Source organism: Hippopotamus amphibius, chromosome 10 (assembly GCF_030028045.1).
Source record: "Hippopotamus amphibius kiboko isolate mHipAmp2 chromosome 10, mHipAmp2.hap2, whole genome shotgun sequence".
NCBI lineage: Eukaryota > Metazoa > Chordata > Mammalia > Artiodactyla > Hippopotamidae > Hippopotamus > Hippopotamus amphibius.
This window is the reverse complement of record NC_080195.1, coordinates 13,520,128-13,547,114: the sequence shown is the minus strand read 5'-3', so window position 1 is coordinate 13,547,114 and position 26,987 is coordinate 13,520,128. Positions and strand designations below refer to the sequence as shown.

General features: G+C 38.3%; 1 protein-coding gene across 3 annotated transcripts in view; it reads left to right on the top strand.

Moving 5' to 3' along the window:
• PDLIM3 (PDZ and LIM domain 3) overlaps nucleotides 1-21,602 on the top strand; it is a 29,882-nt gene extending 8,280 nt beyond the window's left edge. Inside the window, exons 2-8 of one of the 3 annotated variants that reach the window (XM_057696941.1) lie at nucleotides 597-748; nucleotides 2,724-2,808; nucleotides 11,195-11,262; nucleotides 15,604-15,867; nucleotides 17,456-17,583; nucleotides 19,227-19,338; nucleotides 20,643-21,602. In XM_057696941.1, coding sequence (XP_057552924.1) covers nucleotides 597-748; nucleotides 2,724-2,808; nucleotides 11,195-11,262; nucleotides 15,604-15,867; nucleotides 17,456-17,583; nucleotides 19,227-19,338; nucleotides 20,643-20,832 — 999 coding nt within the window. In that variant the 3' untranslated portion in view covers nucleotides 20,833-21,602. Of the gene's footprint in view, nucleotides 1-596; nucleotides 749-2,723; nucleotides 2,809-10,634; nucleotides 10,823-11,194; nucleotides 11,263-15,603; nucleotides 15,868-17,455; nucleotides 17,584-19,226; nucleotides 19,339-20,642 lie in introns of all 3 variants that reach the window. The other 2 variants (XM_057696942.1, XM_057696943.1) reach the window with 2 other exon arrangements.
• The last annotated feature ends 5,385 nt before the right edge of the window (nucleotides 21,603-26,987 follow it).

Genomic DNA, 26,987 nt, shown 5'->3' with positions numbered 1-26,987 from the left:
GATGAGCCCATGCTTATATCTTGTCTTTCCTTGAAGAATCCCGTCTTTCCTTAGATTCCAACCCAGCTGGCTGCCCTGCAACTTCAGCTCTCTGAAGAGTCCACAAAAAGTTATAATTGTGCGTATTATCTCGCTTCTTCTTATTAATACAAGAGTGATTCTCTTTCCAGCTTTCTACATCCCAGGTGCATTGTAGGGATGCTAAAGCGGTTTCAATTCAAATATTAAAGCTCCCCAGCTGTAGTAAAGTTCTATTCCCAAATAGAGAGTTCTGGGTGACAAAAAAAATCCTAAGAAACAAAATATTTTCTTTAAAGCAAAGAAAACATGATTCAAACATGGAGTTATAGAAGATGTTTTAAAAGAGAATCAGAGGAGTCATGATGGAGGAAATGTGATTAGTAAGAAACAAAATTATTTCACATAATGGGAAAATAGAGATAGTTCAGTTGATCAATTAAGTTATTTTAGTTAGATTTAATACTTCCTGCCCAGTGAAGCATTTAAAATGTTACCGGGGTGACATACAAATGTCACGCACAAAACTCAAGACACTGCAGGGTGTTGATTTTGAAATATGTGATGATTTCTTCCAGATTACTCCAGGAAGCAAGGCGGCAGCTGCCAACCTGTGTCCTGGAGATGTCATTCTGGCGATTGATGGCTTCGGTACGGAGTCCATGACTCATGCTGATGCACAAGACAGGATTAAGGCAGCAGCACACCAGCTGTGTCTCAAAATTGACAGGTGCTCTTTAATTAATGGTGTTAAAATTTGATGTGTTTTGCAGAAGAACCTGAACCAGAACTATAAATGATTTCATCTTCCCAGTGAGAAAGAATATCACAGGACCCAGAATTTTGACAGGCTGCTTTTTTTTTTCCTAGATCTTTATTGGAGTATAATTGCTTTACACTGTTGTGCCAGTTTCCACTGTACAACAGAGTGAATAAGCTGTATTATACATATATCCCCATATCCCCTCCCTCTTGTCTCCCACCCACCCTCCCTACCCCACCCCTCTAGGTCATCACCAATCATTGAGTTGACCTCCCTGTGTTGTGCAGCAGCTTCCCACTAGCTATCTATTTTACATTTGGTAGTGTATATATGTCAATGCTACTCTCTCACTTCATCCCAGCTTTCCCCCTGCCCCTCCCCCACCCTGGCCCTATCCTCTACATTTTTTTTAAATGTATCAGCCACTTTGGTCTGTTCTTCACTGAAGTCAGTCAATCTAGTAGCTCTTAACAAAGGGGATTTCTAAGAAGAATCCTCTGGAATGTCAGAATAATGAAAAAGGCTAAAAGAATTTTTTTCTTGTACTAACCCAGTTAGTTGACCATGAAAATAGAACCATTTAAGGTATCGGCCACATAAACACTGAACAGCATGTCTAGTTATACTGCTGTTCTAAACGTGGTAGAGAATGGAATGGAATTTAGAGATGCTCCTAAAAGAATCTCGTGCTTGCCAAGATGTGATCATGTTAACATTTGGTTGCTGATATCCTGTATGCTATTGGCTGTTTTGTACTGAATTCAGCCCAGAAGAATCCCACAAGGTATAAGAGGGCATGTGCACATGAGGGTTTTAGACAATGAGACATTTCTGGCCGAAAACAACGTTAGGAGATTGAATCTGATCTACTGCCATCAGACTCGTGATCTGAAACTGAATTGTGAAAATAATGATTTGCTGCAGTGGTTGTTAGCATGTGTGTTTGTCCTGTTGCTGTTGTACTCACAGTTTTCCCTGCTGTAGTCCAGAAGGCACAATCTATCAGTCACTCTGCGTTTCAGGAGGTGAAACTGACTCTTTCCCTGTCTATGCATAACCTGTGTTCCTGCCAAGCACACAGTCCCGTAGGAGCCACACAATCCCAAGTAGATACATGAGAAGGGTTGGACAAAGCACACTTCCTTGATGCCAACAGCAAATCCACCTGGCAAATCATTCACTGCCTCCTGTGGTGCCCTGGGTAGGACAGGAAGGAAGTTGAGGAGACCTAGGGGGTTTGCCCTGTGGTCATCTGCAGGGTGTGCCGCCAGAATCTCCCTCTCCTGTACTGCTTCCCACATGCACTGGAGACCCACTTTCTCCGGACACTGTACAACGTCCTTGCATTAGTCTGTTTGGGTTGCTACAACCGAATACCTTAGGCTGGGTAGCTTAAGCAACAAATATTTGTTTCTCATAGTTATGGAGGCTGGAAGTCCAAGGTCAGGGAGCCAGCAAGGTGGGGTTCTCGGTGAGAGCCCCGCTCCTGATCATGTCCTCACATGGCTTTCTTTGGTGTGTTCACACAGAGAGAGAAAGGGATCTCATGCCTCTTCTTTTCATAAGGGCATGAATCCCACCATGAGAGCCCTACTCTCGTGATTTAATCTAACCCTAATTACCTCCCAAAGACCCCACCTCCAAAGGCCATCACACTGGGGATTAGGATTTCAACATATGAACATGGGGGGTGGGGGGAAGACACAAACATTCAGCCTATAGCAGTCCTCCAAGCAATTATGATCCATTCACGTCTTCCCAGAAGTACACTAAATACACAAGACTAATTCTATAAGACAATACAGGATAATGAGCAAGGAATGTTGCTTTTGCTTAAATTATCAAGGGTTGATAGTATTTTCACACACACAGGAAATTAAAGTATACTAAAACTAGAAGCACTGTTAGAATCTGGGATTTACAAACTTTGTTTTATTTGCAGGGCAGACACTCGCTTATGGTCCCCACAGGTAACTGAAGATGGAAAGGCTCATCCTTTCAAAATCAACTTGGAATCAGAACCACAGGTATGAATTTTGGAGTAAATGATGTTCACATTATGTTTCCTTTTAAATGATGTGGATACCTTCCAACACGAAACAGTGGCAAATATAAAAAAAAAATGGAAAAAGCCACCTGATGTGATGAAGTGGTTGTCTTTACTCTCTGAGATTGTTATATTATCCATGTCTTCTTGCATCAAGAGAAAAAGAGAAGTATGCCTAGGCAAACATCTTGTTAAAACACAACTATGTTCTCATCAGGAAAAGTTGGCTATATCTATGTATAGTCCACTTATTTTTTCATTTTTTATGATGGACGCCTGCCAAATGACCATGAGGTAATCCAAGAAATTTAAGAGGTTAACACAAAGCAAAACAAAAATAGGGTCAACCATTTGAAACAGGTATCTCTAATCTAATAGTTATTGTGAACTTCAATTCCTCAAGGTCTTCGCCCAGCTCTTATGTTACATCCTTCTTTAATTATCATCCTGGCATTCTATAATTAAGTTTACTCTAGCAAAAGAGTTTTGTATTATGTAATCATGATGACATTCCACCTGGGCTGCTGAATTACAAAAAATAAAGGATTTTCCCTTCAGGCAACTCTATTTCATGAGCTAAATTAATCTAATAATCTGATGCTTATCTGACTATGTCTACTTTCAAAAGCTCCAAAAAACTGCAATTAAAACAACCCTCAATTGTACTATATGGGAAAAGTAATCAAAAAAGGATCTTAGAACCTCTGCTTGGTCAAAAGCTCCCCAAATTTAGAGACAGAGATACAGAAGTTGAATATTCCTTTTTAAACAAGTATTCCTACTAAACTGATTATACCTAATGAAAATGAACTAAAAATATATCTATAATCTATGCTTCAGCAAGATTTCCCCTTTCAGGGTCATCAACTCCTGAATTTGTCCTTCAAGTTTTCAATTTACCCCCATAAGCCCCCATTCATTTTACTCTTGATAAAAAAAAACATGGAGAGTACCTGTGTACGTGTATCTCATAGGGCTTCTAAAGATTTAAATAAAATAATATAGAAAAAGAAGTTGGCACATTGAATTGCTCTTAGAGATATGCAGTCAAGTGGGTGCTCTCATTACAATTGGGTGTGGCCCCCCTGCGATCAGAGGCCTCCCTGGCCTTTCTTGACAGTGAGGTAGGAGACTGCCTATGGGACAGAGCTTCCTGGAGACCAGGAATGTCTTCCTCATCAGTATCCAAGGGTCACTACAAATTCCTTAGGATTAAAACTTTATTTTCAGTTAAAATACAACCTCCAACCCCAACCCCAGGAGAAAACAATACCCTAAGTAGTTTAACTTTTAGAGGGAGTGAGTTTATTAGATCCTTGTCCTAGACTTTTGATTGGAGGGAAGGAAAAGCCGGACCTAAAAATCACTAAGAGCTGAAATGAAGCGAGAGAGTAGCACAGACATATATATACTACCAACTGTAAAACAGATAGTCAGTGGGAAGTTGTTGTATAACAAAGGGAGTCCAACTCGAGGATGGAAGATGCCTTAGAGGACTGGGGCGGCGAGGGTGGGGGGGGACTCGAGGGAGGGTGGGGAGGAGTCAAGGGAGGGAGGGAATACGGGGATATGTGTATAAAAACAGATGATTGAACTTGGTGTACCCCCCAAAAAAATAATAAATAAATAAATAAATAAATAAATAAATAAATAAATAAAATTAATAATAAAAAAAAAATCACTAAGAGCAAAAGGAGGAGAAAACAGGCCCAAAGGGAGTGAGCAGGATACAGAATATTAAGGCAGAGCCGGTGAGCCTGTTCTCCTTACTCTGAGTCTCCCAGGCATAGCACACAGCAGGTGCTCCCTAAATAGCAGACAAGTGAGTGAAAGGAACTGGAGGCCCTGAAGATAAACTTCATTCTCACACCACAATCCTGGGAACCAACTCTCAGGCTGGTGCTGCATGCGAAGCAAAGTAAACATGAAAGCTGAGGGGGCTGTTTAGATCAGGTGAGAGTTCCACTCTTCAGGGTAGGTGAGTAAAAGGTAAAATGGATGAGACAGGTCATCAGTTGGTGAGAAGGGACCTGCAGGCTGATGGTGGCTTGCCCCAAGCATCCGAGGCGGGTGGGTTAATAGCACCTCTAATCAACATCTCCTTGATAGAAGAAAAGACTGGAAGAAGGAATAAGAGCAAAGTTCTCTAGGCAGAGCTGTCACCTGTAGACAGCCCTCGGCAGTCATGCTGAGCCCACCTGCTTCCTCCAACCCTCATCAACTTATCACTCAGAGGCAACACGTGAGAAAAAGAGATCACCTGGTGCTTTAAAAAACAGAAAAGGGAAATGTAAGGCTCACATACACGCATATACTGACCCCCCCAACTCTTATTATCACTAGGACAAACTGCATAGAATTCTGAATTTCCTTTTCCCGTATAGAGTACATATCCAAAATTGTACCGCGCCCTTTTGCACATTTCCATTCACAGTTTCTCCTAATTTTTTAAACCCTATTTCATCAATATGAGATGCTAAGATATGGGACCAACGACACATATTTGACCAAAGTGCCAAACCCCCAGTGATCCCATGCTGCAGCGCCCACCCTGGCATGTGGGTGACTCGGCAAGTATGTAATTTATTAAGTACTGGGTGAGTTTAGAGCGTGATGGGAGCCTGTGTTTTGCTAACATCTCTCCAGAACTGGAGTTTTCAAGGCAATTGTCTAAGCTTTACTCTAGAAGGTGCCCCGTTTGCAGCTCTAGAGGATTAATTTATGAGTATGCTCATTCCAAGGATTAATTTTAAAAGATAATCCAAATTTTAAATACTCAGGCCTCTTGTCAATCATTTATTAGCCCATGGGTGCTGAATGTTAGGGTCAGACAGTATGGATATTTATGATACCACAAAGGGGAAAGATAAAGAATGAGATAAGTTTAAAAAAAAAAAAAAGGTGAAGACTGGGTTAAGGGCTACAGAAGTCTGTGAGATGGAGCCTTTGAACATTCCATTAGTTTGAGTCATGACTAATTTCTTACTGGCACCCTCTGCAAGAGGCTGCTGTTTGAAGGGGTCAGAGATAAGGACCATTTCAGTTCTTCCCCTAAAGATCGGAATAGGCCTACTCCTTACACACCTCAGGCCAGGTTTCTGCATGACCAGCCCACATAACTTCCCTACAAAACACAGCTAGATTTCAGCATAACCTCTCCTATCTGAAGATCCAATAGCACAAATTAGAACAAAATGCAGTGATGAATGTCAAGCAATGAATTTAACTTGTAGACTGAGTCTGGAGAAGCACTAAACTCTGGTTATGTTTGTTTGTTTGTTTTTTAATTAATGTCAATACAAAGCTATACAAAGAGATGTCCTTTCTACAAATAAAGCAACCCCTTTTGGACAACAAAGGTGTGTCAGTTTGAAAAACAAATGCCATTAAATATTTAAATTGCCATCCTATATGAGGCAATTCCCTGGCAGTCCAGTGGCTGGGACTCTGAGCTCCCACAGTCGAGGGCCCGGGGTTAATCCCTGGGTGGGGAACTAGCCATGAGGTGCAGCCAAAAAAATAATAAAGTAAGATAAGATAAAATGCCATATTATATGAATAGTAAAACGCCATTGAGCAACACAATGTTTGAGTTCTTGTTTCTCAGCCCAAGCCAAACTTCTATTGTAAGTTATCCAATCTTTGCTTTATGGACTAAAATACTATTTTTCATTTTAAAAGCAATATATATTCATTGGAAAAAAAAAAAACCCATTACATCCTACCATCCAAGTGCAGCCACAAATAATAAAATGTGTGTATTTTTTTCCAGTTTTTTTCCCTAGGAATAGGTCTAGGCTTTGGGGACTTTCTCTTACACAGTTATAGTAATAAATGGTACAAAATTTTAATATCTATATTTTTTTCATGTTTCCGTGCTATTATTAAATAGCTAAATTTTGGTTTTATGAATTTAGACTCAAATCTCAGGCTTAAAAGAAACTTTAGCGGTTGTTTAGATCAACCTCGGCCATTGGATAAACTCCTTCCAGACAATCCTGAACATGGCCGATGAGTGGGTGCATTTTTCTATACAAAGCGTTGCTCTAGACAAAAGGTATGTGCTGCAGTCCCTCTTCAAGTAAAATATTACTCTCATCTTTGTTTACTATTAGCTGAACAATTCAAAATTATAATGTAGTTACCACAAGACAAGAAAGATGCTTTTCAGAAATAAAAATGCTGTTTTCTAAATGAGAGAAAATTGCATCCTTTCCAAAAGGTTTCATAATGAAGACATACTACATGCACAGGCAAGTGGGGTATGGGTTGAAGTTTTCATATTTTCATGAAATAACTTTATTTTACAGTGTTTTCATACCTGGACAGCAGCCTGCAGAAAACAAATTTTCATAAAATCCCCATTTCCCCAAACTCTTCCCCAATGAGATACGGGCGACACCTGAAACAGATCACTGAAGAAAAAATAATTACAAGGGTGGCTTTATTTTTCATTTAAGGGGTGAGCATAAGGATGGGGCGGAGATTGTTCATAAACTCCAAAGATGCTAAAATATAATCATTTACTCAGTGTGGCTTTATCAAATATATGATCACTTAACACAGTTTGTTTCCCTCATTTCACCACCATTTTTTCTTATAAATAAATAGATCTGTATATTATCACACATGTATCAAACATGTATCTGTTGGAGCTAGTTATTGCCTCAGTTCTTAGACAGAATATTTACCCAAGTAAGAAACTGAAAGGTGCACTGTCTTTGAATGACGTCATTGCTGAGGTCATTTCAAGGACTTGGGAGATTGCTGTCAAGAGGTGCATTCTCCCAATGTCAGCAGCCCTCTGTCAAGTTACTTAGCTTTTACTCTGGTGGCTCCAGCATTCCATCATTTCAAAGTATTATTCCTTAATATGAGCTCCTAACATTTAAAAATAATATTTAAAAATCTAATTAATTGCAACGCTTACTTATTGAATTCTTAAGATTATAAGAATCATTTAGATGCTTTTGTCTGGTAGAATAAACACAAGAGCTGGACTATATTAACTGCATATAAATTTTTTACTCGTATTTTCCATTACTAATGATTTTCCAGGAAAATATAAAAAGGAATTAAAGTGGAATAGCAAACTTGTAATTGGTTTTGTCTTTTGATTCTGCTTGACCATCAACAATGATGTAAGACTTGGATAGAACGTTGCCTCTCCATGCCATATTTAAATTTTTTGTTTACCTTGAGTGTATATACTTCATTGTGCTTTTTTGGAATGACTCCAGCAGCCCATAAACTAATGCTTTGCTAAGCCTGAAGACAAATGTTTGAAGTCTGTAGTAGAAACACTTCCTTTTATGATCTTAGTGGAAAATAGAGAGTTTTATTGTTGTATTTTAACAAATTACATTTTTGTGACCTTTGTGATATATAACTAAAACTGAAAATGGCAAAGAAAAAGCTTGGAGCTAATTAACTTATGTGCCGCTTTTTGGAAGTACTACTAGAGACTATTATTGCACAAATACTTTCAGAGAAGATGCTTCATTTATAGGACAGTTGCCATCCATGTTTATTTATAATTTTAAGACTAAGAAGAAATAAAGGCAGAGATTTTTTTTCCCATAAAGCCGTCACATTATTTTACCTAATTTTTGCAAATTCAATTCTATATACTAAGATCTTTAAGGCATATCACTCTCAGTTTAAAAAAAAAATAAAAACAAAACTAAATTCCACAAAGCTTGAGTACTTCAGCATTCCTGATTCACTCTTTTAATTAACCTGAGAGATTTATAGTCTCAACATAATTAGGCAATTAGCCTTCTGTCTTCTCTCATATCCAAGAGTAACAAAGCCTTGAATCATGGACACTGTCATTACTTACAATTATTTCCCACCCACTTTTTTTCATGCCATAATAACGGCAAATCATAATGGTTAATCATAAAATACAGCCAATCCCAATTCATTATTAAATCAGCCAAAGCGATCAGATTGTACTGGTATATAAATGTTTGCACACATTTTCACATGTTCTGGGATTCAGCATCTTTCTGAAGCCATATTTGGTTACTTTCGGTCATTCTGCTATCTAATATCAGCAACTACATTGTCACCCAACCAACTCCTAGGCAGTGAGTCATTATTCTGGAGATAAAAGAACAATCAATACGATATTAGTCAATTCAATCATACTATAGAATCATAGACTACTGTGTTCAATTCAGACCTTCTTTTCAAGTTCAGGAGGCTGTTAAATTATGCTGTCCAAGGTGGATGAGAGAAAAGCTCCTCTTAACCACATCACAGATTCTCAGGTACCATGAGATTTGGGGCAGCTGGAGTCAAAGACTCTGCAGGGCTAGTATTTGAAGCTGCACCCCATTTGCCTTGTCATAACTATTTTGCCAGTAGGGCTAGATGGGGGAACAGAGAGAATGTGTGACAACTGCTCAGGAGAACCAAAAGGAAGCACTGTGTTGCTTGGGTCCCTAAAGGAAGTTGTTGGTGTTCTCTAGAATCACCATGCAAAACTCTGGTTCCACCCCTAAGAAAGGAATACAACCTCTTTTCTAAAAAGCACCATCCCACGACACACTCATCTATAATGACAAGAAAAAAAATGAAACGAACAAGAATATTACAAAATCTTTTTTTTTTAATCAAAACAGTCTCCAGTAAACATTTCAAATACTCATAAATGTTTGTAATACTCGAGATCCATGTGAAACACTGGTGGCACAGTCACAAAAGTAAAGGAAGTTGATCTGAATGTGTGAGTGAAAATATTGTGAAGATTGATCTTACTAACTCTGCCAAATGAAAAGATTCGGAAAGAGAATCAGCTCATGTGTATTTTAGCATTTCCATTTGGTTTTCTTCTGTTGCTTAGAAGAAAAAAAAGTGTGATGAACTTAACAAAATTATAAATGTGTATAAAAATTGGAAAATGAGATTCCTACATTAAAAGATAATAATACAGAGTTTCAGATCATTCAGGCATGTTTCAAACTCAGAGTTTAGGACTTCATTCCCCAAGCAATAAAGTGAAAATCCTCTTGTGAATTGTGTACATTAGCCATCACCGAATTGCGGACTTAAGTCCTTCTGGGACTAGAGTAAACATGAACCCACAACATGAAATCATCACAATAAAAAGGGAGGGCTTTCTATAAACATTATTCCTCCTTTTATAAGGCAAGTTTTTTAATTCCTATTATTTTTTCTAAATTTAAGGTTATATCTTAATGCAAATTAAGAATTTTGTTTGTTGTAGGGATTAAGAAAAAAACAAACAAAAAAATCTTGGATTGTTATAATGATTCAATACAGTTATTCACAAATGCTCACTCCCTTTCTGATTGTTTTACTTTCCCATTTCCTAAAATGGGGGAAATTTTAAGATATTAATAGAACAGAATAATATTAAGATATTAATAGAAGAGTAAACTTATGTAAGCTCTACTTGAGAAAATGTTAAGTAGAATAATTTTTCTAAGCCAGAAATCTCATTTCTGACACAAAATTTCTGGGTTCAAATGAGAATTTGAGAAATTCTTAAAAGCTCTAGATGTAGAAGTCATCTTTGTCAGTAGGAAGCAGAGAAGAAGTACAATATTCGAAGTATTTTATAATATTTCAAATAGGGTCCATTCCTTTGCACCTTAACGTTTGGTGGGTGAACACAGCACACGAACGTTTCATGGTGAACGTAGTCCTCCTGTAACCAGCCATTAATCTCGTAGTGGTAAAGAAGCCTTGATTAACAAGAGTGATGCTGTTGGTCTGCGCATTAACGGCTTTATTGTGCATTCTGTGGCTCTGTGTATTTTGTCTGCCATTGTACAGGAGTTCAAACCCATTGGTACCGCGCACAACAGAAGGGCCCAGCCTTTTGTTGCAGCAGCAAACATTGATGACAAAAGACAGGTAGTGAGCGCTTCCTATAACTCACCCATTGGGCTCTATTCAACCAGCAACATACAAGATGCGCTTCACGGGCAGCTGCGGGGGCTCATTCCTAGCTCACCTCAAAAGTAAGTATTCCACTTGGTGACTGGCCACCATGTTCTTCATGGTGATAGGACGGCTTCTCTTCCTTTCAAAAGTCCAGCTCTTGCTGTTTTATTTTTACTTTCCTGAAGGCAGGATCAGATTTTTATTTTAAAGACGAGCACCTAGAACATGGTTCTAATGTTCTAGAGTCCAATCTGCCAGTTCCCGAGCATTCAGTGAATAGATGGTTAGAAGGAAGAAATCGCTCTGGTTCCATCATCACCCTCTTAGTCATGTCAATATTTGGTGGTAAATAATCCTTTCTGTACGATTATGGTTCATCTAATTTTATGTAAATATATATATATATAAATCTTCCACTGAGGAACTTTTTTAACGCTTTGTTTTTACAGGATGTGAACTACTTTGAACACAAGCACAATATTCGGCCCAAACCTTTCATAATCCCAGGCCGAAGCAGGTCATAAAGCTTTAAGATTGTGAAGTGTGGAGTGCATGCGTCTTTAATAAACCCTACTAATTACCAAGACACATAACTCTTAGGTGTTTGGAGTGACTTTTCTCAGTTTGAAGCTTATTTCAAAAGCAAAAGAAACAAATTCACTTAGCAGAAAAGAGCAGCCAACTAACCTCCATTTCTGAGAGTAAATATTGACCAGATTAGAGAGCTGTGAAATATTATGCAATCGCTGTGTGTATTTATAACTGATACCCCTGCTGTTCTGAGGATCCCATCCAGAACACGGTGACCTTTTGAGGCAGGCAGACATACCCTATCCCAGGGCAGAAGGCCCAGTCAACAGGAACAAAAATGAAAACCAGCCCGCGGTCAGGAGTAAGGAAGCAGGTGAGGCAAACGTGGAAAGGCTGGGGTAGCTTTTCATGTTTGACAGACTCTGATCTTCCCATCCCAGCACCTACTTCTCATTGTACCATCAGAGCCCACTAGGTAATCCCACTCATTCTAGCTCTTACATAAAAATAAATTTGTGATCTTATGGATACTTGCAAAGGAAGAGAAGCCACTTGAAAAGGAACTTTTCCACTTGGGGAAAATAAGTATAAAGAAATAAAGAGTTGGGAGGAAGATTTAACCCTCCCGTTGTTTAAAGATACTAAATTTAGGTTTAAGATGGAACATCTACTCTCCATCTTGACAAAATGCCCATCACGCCTAAGCGTATGATACCTGGCCTATTTTCATATATGTGTGACCCTCATGGGCCCTGGAGACATCTGAGTTTATGATGCCTGCTGTGGATGGTCAGTCATTGCTTGATATATGATTTCCATGTGCAGACCTTTCCATAAGCTAGAGTAAGGGCCAGAGGATTACCCCAAAATAAGTCAGACAATTTTGTGATATCAGGCTTATAAAGAAGTAATGGAGTAAAAGAGCAGGAGAAAGATGCTAAAAAGGTAATGACTACCAAAGACATCTGCCCCCACTAGAATATAAACATCTTATACCCGCAGCACCTAGAAATGGGACTGGGACAGAGTACGTGCTCAACAAATGTTCATTAGATAAAGGAACAAAAGCTCAAGAGTACCTAATCAGACTTCCTGAGTAGCAAGAAGAATCAGGAGCTGTTATCCTTCCCTCCTACTGGCAACTCTGAACAATCCTTTTGTGCTTCTCTTAGGTTTTGCCTTCTTCATATTCCATTTTCCTCTGTATCTTTTCTCTATTTCTCCACATCCAACAGCTTCCCAACCCCTCTCTAAATAATATTTTTAAAAAGCTGGATTAAAAGTTAAAATGCTCTTTTACTATTGAATAAATATATACATAATATATACCTCTTCCTAAAGAAGCAGAGTAAAATGGATATACTTGCATTCTTTTGAGGTTAGCATAACTGCAAGCTCACTAACTTGAGCTATAGGACTCCATGAGGCTCGAATAAAATGATACATTAGAGTAAGTAATCTTGCTTTTGCTAAAGACCAATAACAATTTTATAAAAATTCAGGGAAAGTCAGAGAGATTCAGGTATGTAATGCCCCTTTCATATTTTCATTTTAATTCAAACATGGTGATAATAATCAGCTACTCATAATGTTGTCATTGTAAGGTGGCACCTTTCAATCTAGTTAAATTTGGAAGAGGCAAAAGGAAAAACAGAGATGAGAGGATGTGCTTAAAAAACAAGTAGCAGTACACAAACCTTAAAACATTATAAAAACACTTGTGTTATCCTTCCTCTCTTCCTGTGCCCCCTCACTATTTGCTCTAGCTTCTGAATTTCTTGTTCTTACCAAATGATTCCTCATCAAGGTGGAATTTTGAGTGTCTACTTACCAAGCAATAACTACACCATTAATAAACAACTTCTGAATCAGAAATAAGTTGGAGATCCTAATAGATTCATCTCCCAATTGAAGCACATTAAAAGGCTAGTATTTTCATATGAAAATATGTAAATGTTTAAAGCCAAAGCTATCATTAAAAATACATACAAGGCACTTTATAGATCCAAATGATAAAAATACAATCCCATAAGTGGTTTTTTGGACAAGTTGCTTCTGGAAGCATGTCCCCAAAAGTCTATATACACACCAGGGAGATTAGTTCTCTAATGATCTATCCAGGTGTATGATAGTAATTGAGTGTATCATCAACCTTACAGGTTGCCAAGTCAACAAGTCAATGTCAAGAAATCTTAATAGTATCTACCTTTCCAGGTCACAGAAATAGGTCATGGTGACCCACAAAAATCTCCACAGTGACTAGAGTCCATGAAAACTATTTTATTTAAAGAATCAGTTCAACAGCTCTTTTAAAACTGTTCCAGAAATTTATAAAAAGGTAACTGCCGTTTGCTTAGGGTTTATTCCTATCTATTCAATAGACATAGGCCCCTAAATAGAATGATAAAGAAACTAGAAATAGAAGACATAATCTCTGCTTAAATAAAGCTATATACACAAGCATGCATGTATATAGGAACACTAATAACAGAAAAAAAAGTAATACTATTTACAACTGTAAAATACGGTATATCTGTAAATTCCGAGTTGACCACAGTTTACCTCTCCACTATCTATCACCATGCCTGGCACACAGTAAGGTCGAGTAGTTATAAATCCTTATTGAAAAGGTTCACTATTTTGAACCCAAGTCTCCCAATATTGAAACTCACTGTTTCAAATCCCCAAACTATGGTTTAATAAACTTCATTATACTGAGGTCAGCTCAATACGATCCTGACTAAACTGCACTGTAACTAAAACTTTATTTCTATTCTTTTACCAACTGAAGTCAATTTCAGCAGCCAGAATAGTGTTGAGCCTATGAAAATGGTGAATAAACCACTTGACACGTTTGTATGTGACCAACCAATTTACTGACTGAGTTTCAAACAGGTTCTCAACAGCCGGGAAGTGAAGGAGCAAGTTCATACTTACCTGCCCCGTTTCGACTGTGCAGGTGGTTGAATTAGATAACACAACACACAAAACAATTTTTAATTCATCTAGTGACATGGGTTGCCCAGACTAACCAGGCTGCAGCGTTGATGAAGCCAACAAAATCAATGCCCAATATATGCTTTTGGTTTCTGCTCTCTGTATGGGGCTGACATTGGCATGAGTAGCCCTAGAGAGTAAATGCAGGTATGGGGCCATACTTGACTCTCAGGTAAACACACCATATAAATTGTTCTCTACCTTCAGTTACAGCAACACTAACCTGCCGATATGACGGAAGTTTGCATTAATATTAGCATTTCTTTTGGCTTTGTCTTAAATGGCTGTGCTTTAAAAAAAAAAAAAAAGATATATTCCATTTTCTCAAAAAATGCATTTCTCATGCTGCACTTAAAATGCATGTAAAAAAAATGACTTTCAGTCATCAGCCTCAGTTATGACCAACCTCCTATCTATAGAGAATTCTATTCACAGAGAATATGAAATTTCTGTAGTTGTTCTTAAAATTGCATGACTGGCCTTTCTGATGTTTTAATAATAAGTTCCCTGAATTTGTCTTTGAAAGGAAATGAGAAATATGCATGGAAATATATGTGTGCTTCCAAAATTTTACAAGAAATATCTATGTATAAAAGAAATATATATCTTAGCTCTAAGTAGCATTCAGAGAGTCTGAGATCACCTTATTTGCCCTCTAATCATTAATTTCAAGGTGACAAGCATTTATTGGCTATATCTAGAGTCTATATTAAACCACCAAACAATTTTTTAAAGTGTAGTCTTCACAAAATTAAAGGATGAAAGCAGAAAAAGTTAAAATAGTAACAATAAAACAAAACAATCTCTATCACATAACCTATAAGTTGTCAATGACTATTCAATTAAGGCCCAACTGCATTTGTGAAAATACTTCTTATTTTGAAATGTTTAGCCTAAATATTTGACTGGATCTTCATGCTGCATGTTCATACTACTATTTGTGAAGGATCATTCATTAATATTTTAGTTTTAAATACTGCAGCTCAGAAATGTAAAATGATGCCCAGCTAATGTAATTTCCCTGAGCCACTTCCTTTATGCACAACACTTTTTACATGAAGCCTTTGCCTAGTAGAGCATATTGTCTAGTAGAACAGAGCCAAAAAATGCAATATCACCTGTACCTTTTAATTTTGTTAAACTTTTTTCAATCATGAATTTTTAAATGTCTCCCCTTTTTAAAATAACTTCTAGCCAGAAATAAACATTTCTTTTTCATCTGATTTAATTCACCTCTTACTTTTAACCTCTCTGTACTTGTTCTCTGTGTTCTCCTGTCTGGATTTTCTGGTTCCTGTGTCATCTCTGTGTAACGTGGTCATTAACACAGTGGATGCAGTACTCCGTCCGGTATTGACGGTGGCAGTGGACGTAGCACCCCTTCTTCTGTCAGTACTCTTAGTACTATTTGCCCAGGTGACTTGAAAGTTGCTGCTAAGATGGCCCCTAACATTCCTTTGGAAATGGAACTTCCTGGTGTGAAGATTGTACATGCTCAGTTTAATACACCTATGCAGTTGTACTCAGATGACAATATTATGGAAACACTTCAGGGTCAGGTTTCAACAGCTCTAGGGGAAACACCCTTAATGAGGTAATACGAGTCTTTCTGAACCATGGGCATATTGACTAAACACATGAGCAATGTCAACTTTACTGCTGTCTTGTAACACTGTCTTAATTGAAAGGAAGCTTTGTGAAAAGCTTGCAAGAAAATAACACTAAGGATGTATTGCAGATATCTAGGCCTGATGATAAAGGCAATTTGAAAAATTAACCAAGTAGAGTTTTACATGACAGATCACAGTAAAGTGAAATCATGGAAGGACCAAACGTATATGTCTTTTGAAAAACCACAATGTACTTTAAGAATGTCTGGTGCAATACTTCTCAAAAGTGATTTGTAATCTGGGATACTCTCTGTTTCTTTGGGGCTCAAAAACTGGGAAAGGGATGGGAGGTTCGGGGAAGTTTTGAAAGAGATGATACCTCTTCTCTCCTCTAATGGCATCTTGTGGAGAGGTAACTATTTTTCATTTAAAATTTTTGCCATGAATAAGGGTTTGTAACAATATCTCAAGCTACTAATGTAGATATTTAATTTCCATTGGTCTCTATTTTGACTAATTTCTTCTTTATTATGAATATTTTCTCAAAGTACTTTTGCCATTAAGCATTTTCAATTAAAAAGATTTATTAAAGATAAAATCTTATTACTTCTTTCAATATTATACAACTACTATAAAGTATTATAATGTGCTATCTAACAATATCCCAAAGATAACTCTTGGGATGAGTACAATGAGATACTAATAGTGTAATATATTTCAAAGCCATTTGCAAGGAGTTTCAGATGTATAAGATGACTCTTTCCAAATATGATATAGGTAATAAAAATATGTGCAAATAGCAACTACCTTTTCTAGATAATGAAATTAAATGACATAAAATGATGAAGCATTTCAGTGTCTGATGTATTTTTATTGTGGCATTTTTATTGTTCATCATGAATATATTTGTAGAAAGTTTATTAAAATAAAGCTTCCATCATTTTTGTAAATGAGTTATAATGTGGCTACTTAGTAGCCACATTATAACTGACTTCTATGTGAAAGTTGCTACATTATTGAAAGTTGCTACATTATACGCTTTCAAACACAAGTTGAATTTCTTCAGTTTAAAAGCAAAATGATACCTTTGTTGTCTCCAGGAGTTAACAAAACTAAAGCATACACTTTAGGTTTAATATCAGAAATGAATCTGAATTTTGACATCTTTATGACTGAGGATAACCCAACTGGGCTCACTCTTGCACTTTCTATCACGTGTATGTTGTCTTTTTTTTTTTTTCCTGAGAAAGGTTAATTTTGTTCACATTATCCATCAGACACAAGTGATATTTTTTAAATTACTACTTCCTAACAATCACATCTTAGTTGCCCTCCAAAGGACTCTGCCACGTGGAGAAGTGCTGATGTGACCCCCAGGTTAATTAAGGATATTTTTAAGGCAACCCATGTGAATTCACATTATATTTTTAACGATAATAGAGATTAAGGTGAAAATGCTGAATTTCTGTTCAGGAGTTGCTGTAAATAGAGTGATCACTGCTTATTGATATCTTGTGGCTTCTTGCACACACATGCTCCTGATGCTGCTTCGCCCGCCTTGCTGTGTTTCAGTGAACCCACGGCCCCGCCGGTGCCCCCCGAGTCGGATGTGTACCGGATGCTCCACGACAATCGGAATGACCCTGCCCAGCCTCGCCAGTCAGGCTCCTTCAGGGTGCTCCAGGAGCTAGTGGACGATGGTGAGCAGTCGGGAAAAGTCTACTGAAATGTTACAGACAGAGGCTATTGAAAGGCTCAGGGGAGGGGGTCAGCAAGCATAACAGGAATGAGAGCCGAAAAATTGACTTTAATCGGTCATCAGACAATTCTTTGCTGAAAAGGATTTGAGTGGTGCCTGGTTTAGGAAAGGAGCTCCCAGAACATATCCAAGTAGCCACCAACTTCACAGTAAAAGGGCACGGAAGATAAATCCACAGTAGTCAAGGGCTAGCTCAGCTTATAGATCATAAAATAGTTATAAATCAATATTGCAAAATTTATCAGCCTCCCCCATATTCCATGGTATCATGATCATCAAAATTTTTAAATAACACTGGAGTGAACCCTTACTGTGTTCCAAATCCTGTGCTGAGTGTTTTGCATACATGATCATTTAATCCTCACAATAACTCAATGACTAGCAGCTATTTTTTTCCCTATTCAGCAAAAGAGAAACTGAGGCATAGAGAGGGTGGGTTTGTACAAAGTCGCACAGCAAGTGAGAAACAGAGTTGGGTCTCCAGCCCACCCCTGCTGTCTTCAGAGTTCATACTCTTACCAATGTTTTTCCACTTCCAAAAGGTATATACTGTCCTTCAGAAGTTGTACAAAAATGCAGAATGCCCCATTAGTATAGCCATTATCCACAAAAAAAAAAAAAATGGAAAATAAGTGTTGGTGAGGATATGGAGAAATGGGGACCCTTGTGCATTGTTGATGGGGAATGTAAAATGGTGCAGCCCCTGTGAAAAACTGTATGGCGGCTCCTCAAAAAGTTAAACATAGAACTGCCATAGGATCCAGCAATCCTACTCCCAGGTATAAACTCAGAAGAACTGAAAGCAGAGATTCAAACCAATGCTTGTACACCGACATTCATAGAAGCATTATTCTCAACAGCCAGAAGGTAGAAACAACCTAAACGTCTATCCACACATGAATGGATAAAGATAATGTGGTATATCCATTAAATAGAGTCTTATTCAGCCTTAAAAAAGAATGACATTCTGATACATGCAACAACATGGATGAACCTTGAAAACATTCTGCTAAGTGAAATAAGCGAGAGACCCAAGGACGAATATTACATGATGCCATTTATATGAGGACCCTAGAAAAGGAAAGTCATAGAGACAGAAAGTAGAACAGAGGTCACCAGAGTCTGGAAGGAGTGGGGAATGCAGAGTTAATGTTTCTTGGGTACAGAGTTTCTGTCTTGGATGATGAAAAAAGTTCTAGAAGTAGATATTGGTGACAGCTGAACAACACTGTGAATATATTTAATGCTACTGAATTACACACTTAAAAATGGCTGAGATGGCTGATTTTACGTGATGTATATTTTACCACAATAAAAAAAAAGAAAGAATGCAAAATGTTCTCTACCCCTTTGGATATTGTGCAACAGCTACCTACAACAACAACAACAATTTTTAACTAGTTTTATTTTGTAAGGTCCTGTTTTAGAACGAAGTATGCTTGAACCAGTCCTGCTTCTTTCCAAATGAGATTGCGGATACAACTAAGAATTCCTCAGGTTAAAGTGCACACCTTAAAATAGAAGCAAAGTACAAACTGTAGCCAGCTGTTCCCCGGACTTAAATGGAAACACTTTGTTTTTCAGATGACCGTCCTGCTGGAACTCGGAGTGTGAGAGCTCCAGTTACAAAAGTCCACGGTGGTGCTGGCAGCACACAGAAGATGCCACTCTGTGACAAATGTGGGAGTGGCATTGTGTAAGTTTCATTTTCAACCCCAAAATTCATCATAAATCTTGATGTCAGTTCTCTATTTCTTCTACTTCAAGACTCCATATATAGAAAATACTTTGTTTTATGAAAAACAAATTTCTATTCATCTACTTGAAATATAATGTCCACAACATTTAGCACATTTTGACCAGGATTCCTTAGATGTACCCCAAAATTTGCATAAAATGTGAGTCGGAAATCTTGACTTATAATTTCAGATATGTTCTCATGAAAAGAAACTGCCCCAGAAGTATATTTAAAAAGTCATTTCCAAGAATCATAACTTCAAAAAGCCCTTCTTTTGTTAATGTATAGTCTTTGAATACTTCCTTTTCTGTAGAAACCCAGGAAAACAAATATGGGGGTCATCCCATTGTTAACTAGAACACATTATCTTTACTGGGTTTCTTAAGTTGCACAAATTTTGAAATATGATTTTTAGACACGCAGTCAGCTTCCATTTTAAGGGACTTTACATGTGAACAGCCACACTTGCTAGTTCAAATCTTCAAGTGAACTAGATCATTTCAGTCTCTCCACTTCATACCCCACGTGGCCACGTCTTCCATCCCTTTTTTCTGTTCCTCTGTCATTCGCTTACACAGTGAGGCACCATCTGTCCAATCTCCCAGGACACATCCCAGGAGGGCAGTGGCAGATAAGCCTGGTTACAGCACAGAGGGGGCTGTGAGACAGAGGAACAAGCAGGACAGGGAGCTGGGAGCAGAGGGGACTGCATAACACACGACAGGTTGGGATGTTACCCAAATTAGTGGTTGCTGCAGTTGGAGTAAACTGTTTTGACGGCAGAGGCGAGTCCACCCACTAATGGAAATTCCATCTCTGCCCTTTGATCTGTTCTCTCTGTGTTTCATAGAACAGAGGCTGGACCACCAAGGTAGAGAGTAATCAGAAGGACTTGCGGTTGTGTAGACAACCGGGGTCAAGATTAGAATCCGTTGCAGAGGTGTCTGTCTTATCTGTGTCATCTCTCCCTCTTTCAAAGAAACAATGGGGAGTGATTATGACGTAAGGTCCTATCATTTTTCTAAAAGAAATCTGTTTGAAAAAAATCTGAAAAATATTCGCATGTCAACATCAGAGAGAAACATGTGAGGGTTTACTATGGTTATTACATCAGTTCCACGGGCTGTGCCCAGTTTTACAGCTATTGTTTCCGGAGTGTGAAACAGATAACACCTCCCTTATCTGTAGTGTTGTCTCCCTTTGTATCATGTTTTTGGCTTTGTGGGTTTTTTTTTCATGAGGGCCTTCTTTTCCCCCAACAGTGGTGCAGTTGTGAAGGCGCGGGACAAGTACCGGCACCCGGAGTGCTTCGTGTGTGCTGACTGTAACCTCAACCTCAAACAAAAGGGCTACTTCTTCGTGGAGGGGGAGCTGTACTGCGAAACTCATGCACGGGCCCGCACGAGGCCCCCGGAGGGCTACGACACAGTCACTCTTTATCCCAAAGCTTAAGTCTTCGGCAAACCCCGCAGGCACTCACCCACACGCGCTACCCAGGCAGATGCTAACGGCTTTGGGCAGAAGTATAGCAAAGTGCTCACTCCAAATCTAGAACCAAGTTTTTAGACACATCTCATAGTATTCTCAGGAGAAGGCATGGGAGGCAGATGCCTGCTATTTGACAGAAACGTAAATGCAACTGTTTTTCTTTTGGGGGCTAGCGATAACGACATTCAAAGCAGTAATTTTTTGTCATACGCCACAGTTTATGTTTATATTATGACCATCAAACATGTAAACACCAAGACATTTGGGGAAGTCTAATTGTCTTTCCTTAACCAGTTGATTTTGCAAGTGTAGTAAATACCAAATAACAATCTTATATTCTAACACAGCCTGAAGGTGTCTGTTATCTGTTTTGACTATTATAGTGCATGTCAGGTAGAAATTCCCTAGATCTCTCTAGTTTCATATTCAAACAGTTATACCACTGGATGCAACATACATAATAAATACATAAAATACTTTTAAAATACCTAACGAAGTGGCACTCAATGAATTCAGATAAAATCAACATTCCAGTGAGAGGGCCCAGTCACATCTTGTCGTGTACACTAACAATTCAGGTATTTTAAGAAAAATGTGGCTTCTTTAGTTTTTATAACTCATTTACTCTTTCTTATAAGCCCACAGTTTCTGCTGATAGGAGGGGAAACTTTAAATTTGCTAGCTAAAGGTGATGCAGTCTCTTTCAGATTAAAACTGTTTCTGCTGCTTTGAAATAGTCTCTTTCATTTTAAATGTCTCTTTCAGATAAATATTCAGTCAAAGTCAAGGTTCAGACTCCATCAAGCCTCGTTCTTTATTCTCAAGGCTCACCACTGCCACCTTCTCCTTCCCAAGATGGCACCTCCAAGAGGAGACATTTAGGGGACCCCCTGAGGAAGGGAGGGACTCCTGGTTTCCTGGGGTCCTGCTTTTCTATTCGCTGATGAAATCCATGGTTCCACTTGTGCTCTGTTTTCTCAACATAGTTGGGACCAGGTTAACAAGCCCACCTCTACCACCACCTCCAAAAGTCTCAGCTCAGCCTTCCCTGGAGTCATGGTTCCTTTGCATCTCAAACATGAACACCATCTGGCCCCTGGCTCTGCTTTGTCACCTTGCCTCTGACTGTGGTGGCCCTATGGCAATGCCCCTCACTTGCATGTCTTACCTACTTTCCATGCTTCTCACTGGGGACACAGTGAAACTTATGAAACTGTCCCCTCCAAGTACAAGCTAAGGGAACAAGCAGGCTGGGGAGATGGGGACTGTCTCAGGCCCTCCGTCTCAACACCTTGTCACAAAGTCATCTCTACCTTACTGCAGCTGCAGCCCCTGGGCCTGGAGCAAGGATTCTCCTATTGTCCCAGATGGAAAACAGGGCCCAAGTTATATTGCTCTGGGATTCTCTCAAACTTACTAATTATTTCTGACCCTGACCTATCTGGAGTTTTGAACCAGCGAGAGGAGCCAGAACACCTGCCTGGCCCCTATGGGCATTTGAGATTGAAATTGGAGCCCCTGCACCAAAACACAAATTCATTCACAGAGCTAGTCAAATCAAATAGGAAACTTTGAGATCAAAGAAATGAATATATTAAATACATTACTTTTTTCATCCAGATGTTACTTTAAAATATTTTTTTCTGGAAAGGATATAATCTTAAAAGTTTGGAAGCTAGAGGGTAAATGAATGGTAACTGATTTAGGAAACCTGAGAAAGTTCAAATCCAAAGCAGCAATGGAGAAAACTGAAAACCAACCCAATTTACTCTCCAGCATCTTTAAAGGGCATGGGAATTGACAGCGTCAGGCATTTCTGGACTAGGGATAAAGGTGGAGTTATGATAAGGAGGGTCATATATAAGCTGTTTGAGAAGCACTTAAGCCCCACAGTGTCCCCTCTCTGCCCCTCCCTCTCACACACCCACGGCACTTCCCAGCCGAAGTCCACCTGGTACTATCTGGAGAAGGTAAAACAGTATCTCTGGAGTCAGGAAGCGCAGTTGAGGATATGTGTACTAAAAAGAAGTTAAATAAGAGTGAAAGACTCATGGGAAGAAAAGTGTACATTAGACATTATATTGTACATTAATGTACATTTTATGTTAGACATCAGACAGTATTTTCCTTAAAATTATATTGTACATATTTTATACATAGTAGAGAAAAAAAAGTACAGTTTGGAAAAAAGTAGTAGTATAGTTCTAATCTGAAATTCAGGAGAGATATGGCTTAAAGCTGATAATTCAGTCTATATGACCAAGGCTTGTGAAGCATGCCCTAAAATTGCATGCTCATTATTTTTAATAAAAATTATTCTTTTGACAATTAAATCTAGAAATTTAAACATACAGAGGAATTTATGACAGAATTAGTGAATAGAAATGAATGCAATATAAAAATCACTTCAAAATATATAAAGTACAGGGTGAAAATAGGAATGTTAGAATGGAAAGACATTGAAACTTTTTAAAAAAACAAACAAATTAGAAAGCAATATTTCTCCCTATACTAGCATTTTGTCCTTCAATAATGAATTCACACAAAGTCTTATATAGAAATTCATGCCAGGAACAAAGAATGCCAACCAGTTTTTATTTAACTCGCCGAATACTATATCTTCTTAGAAAACAGACTAGTCACTGTTTTTATATTTATAAGCTTATTAAAGCTAGCAATGAGTAATGAAACAATCCATGATTAAGAACTGGGCATCTATGAACTCTGGACTCATGATTAACTAAACTGCTGTTTTTTCAGAGTAAACACAGAATAGAGTTGCCCCGCTCTCTGCTAACAGGATGACTGTTCAAGTGAAAAACAGTTCTCGTTATCACATATGTTTGCACGTGTGTACACAAAAGTAAAGCTAATGGCTAACGTGACATGCCAACAGTTCAGATTATCTCTACATAAGATAGAGGATGTCCCAACAGAGGAACATCCCAAGATAGGCAGAATGGAGCTTTGGGGTTTTCTGCTAACAGCTTTAGTTGCAAAATTTTGTCAAGTTGTCCTTTAAACAGATTTATTTCAGTCCTGGGAAACTACTGCTTACAACCATTATTCTTTATTATCCTGTCATCGTGGCCTAATGTTTTTTTTCAAATCCTGTGCCATCTGAGTCTTGAGCATTGAAAAAGAAAACTGGAGAAAGACTGAGGGTATTCAGATAATTCAAGTAAATAAACCATTTACCTGATCTACATGGCTATTTCAAGATAACTGTCTTAAGTTTCTATTCATGCTGGAGAGCACTCAAAAAATATTCAGTTGAGCACCTGCCAAGTAAGAGAAGTTGAATACTGGGTGCAACGAAAAGGACTTTTGAATGCATTGGCTATATTTACAAATTGACAGCTTCAAGCTAATTAGAATGTTGCGTGCAATTAAGTTTAAAACAAAGCATCTAGAAGAAGTGGTTGCTTTATCATAATTTCTTTCTTTCAAATTTTGTAGTAATATTATTAATCACTTGCTTCAGGAGAACATAAAATGAGATGTTAACCTTATCTTCTTAATTACCTCAAAAGTTTGTCTAAGATGCTGAGAATGTCTAACATGTTTTACTTTCTCTAAGAATAAGGCATGTCAGCACACCTTAACTTACGAAAAGCCCAAAGCACAATTCCATTATCCACTATTCAAAGAATAATACAATATCTGCTCTTAAAACCTAATTGCTACCCCATCCTAAGTATTAAGCATATAGATTTTAAATTAAGATATAAAATGCCAAATATTTGTTTGAGTTGAAAATTACTCCATTCATTTATTTACTCAGTTACTCATCTGGTGAAGGAGTATATGCAAGTCATTATTTCTGTACCAAGAGCAAAATTATGTTGTGAGTTTCAGAACTACCTTTCATGAGACCAAATCCTCATGCCACCTCCTTTTCTGAAGCAGAGGGGTTGAAAAACACAGGTGTGTGAATTACTTATCACTTGTATAAATGCCAAAGTGCACGTATATCTGTGGTTCGCTGAAGCACTGAGGTTATGTTACCAACATCACGTGCAAGAGTCTGCACTGCACACCGTTATGCCACACAGCTGCATACGCTGCTCTGCCTGCCCCTTCACTCATCGGGGCTCCAGACGCTGCTGTCTGAGTTCCCAAAGCTCCCAGCCATGACCCTGCTTCATGCTGCAAACCTTCTCATTCCTCCTCATGAACACTGTCCTGGATCCCAACCCTCAGATTAATGCTTGCTCTGCCAGCCAATGGAAAAGACTAATTCCTGCTAACAAGTACTAACAATTTTCTACTGCCCCCTTCACGTCAAATAGTTGTGTTTTGTTCTGGAGACAGCCCTTTGATATAAAGGAATGCCTTCAAGGGTAGGAATTCTAGATACAGAACAACAACAACAAAAGAGTTGGAAAGAGAACTTGAGGAATAGAGTTATGGGCATGATCTAGACCAAGAAGAAGACAGAGGGACGAACAGTCTCTTTGACCCTTGGAAGCTTTGGCCATTCTGTAGAGATGATGATATAGAGCTTTCCTCCCTCTGACCAAGGCTGAAGCCATGGGGAATCAGCTTCCCTGAAACAAAGCACTTAGGTCAGACAAGTGCTGTGTTTGTGAATCTCAATGAGAGTGTGTAGATGTTTATCGGTTTAAGTAATTTAGCAGTAGGAGTCTCATAGTTAAAGACTGAAGAGTCTTTAACTCAGTTTGCACAGTTCTGTGAATATACTATGCACCACAGAATCACACTTCAAATGAGTGAATTATGTGGTATATGAATTATAGCTCAACAATGCTGTTATTTTTTAAAAGGACACTATTAATAAAAATATGTATTTGTCATTATCCATTAAATAGATTCCTAATACAAATCAACCGGCTTGCTAGGCAGAAATAGAGACACAGATGTAGAGAACAAACATATGGACACCAAGTGGGGAAAGCAGGGAGGGTTGGGGGCGAATGAAGTGGGAGACTGGGATACCAAACTGTACACTCTAAATATATGCAGTTGATTGTATGTTAACTGTGTCTCAATAAAATTTCTTAAAAAAAAAAGAAAAAAATAGATTCCTAAGATTAGAAATGGGTAGGACCAAAAGAAACACATGGGTAGGACTGTTCATTCTTATTTAGATGTTTCATTTTACTTTTCTGGAAAATGCTTGATCATTGCTGATACAATAGCAACAGCCAACACATATATAGCTCTCACTATGTACCAAACGGTGTCCTAAGTGCTTTACAGATATTAATTAATCTAATCTTCGCAGCAGCCCTGTGAGGCAGGTACTCTTTTTCTTCTCATTCTACAGATGAGGAAACTGAAACACAAAGAGGTTACCCAAGGTTTCTCCTGTAGTAAATGATGGAGCCAGAATTTGACTGCAGGTGACCTGGCTTCCGAATCCATGCTCTTAGACCACCTCACATTATTTTTGCACAGGAGATTTAGTAGCTTTTAGTTTAAGATGATTAGAAGGCTCTCATTGGGCAACAAAGCCCTCAGTAAGCTTTGTAAAAATTATCTCCTAGATTCTATTTCAGCATAACTTACTCCAGGTATTAGAGCTTGGTGGTTACAAAAATGAGCTTTGGACACAGGCAGAGCTGAATTGAAACCAAGCTCTACAATCTTCTAGCTGAAAAATATAGGGAAATCATGAAATCTCGCCAGATCTCAGTTTCATCAACCATAAAATTAGGACAATAATCCCGACTTTACAAATTCGTTATAAGGATTAAATTAAGATAATTTATATCAAAAGCTCTAACACATTTCCTTGCAAGTAATATATAAGTAAGCACCTGACAAACTATCATTATGTACACTTTTCACTATTTAATTCTAGATTCAAAACGGTGGTCTTATTCCTTCTAATTGTTCTCTGGTGTCAGAAATCCTGGGCCAATTACATGAGCACAACTGTATCAGATTGAAAGAGTCACAGCACTAGATTCCTATCCCTGGTGATCCCAGGAGAACTGACATTTCACATTAAGACTGATCAGGTTCAGGAAGTCCACTGGAACTTTTCTTTATTTGAGAAGGACAATTTAAAAGCCTGAATTCACAAGCAACGTGCCCCCACCAAAGACTCACTGGCAATATTCTACATTATAGTCTTGCAGCTATAAAGGGAA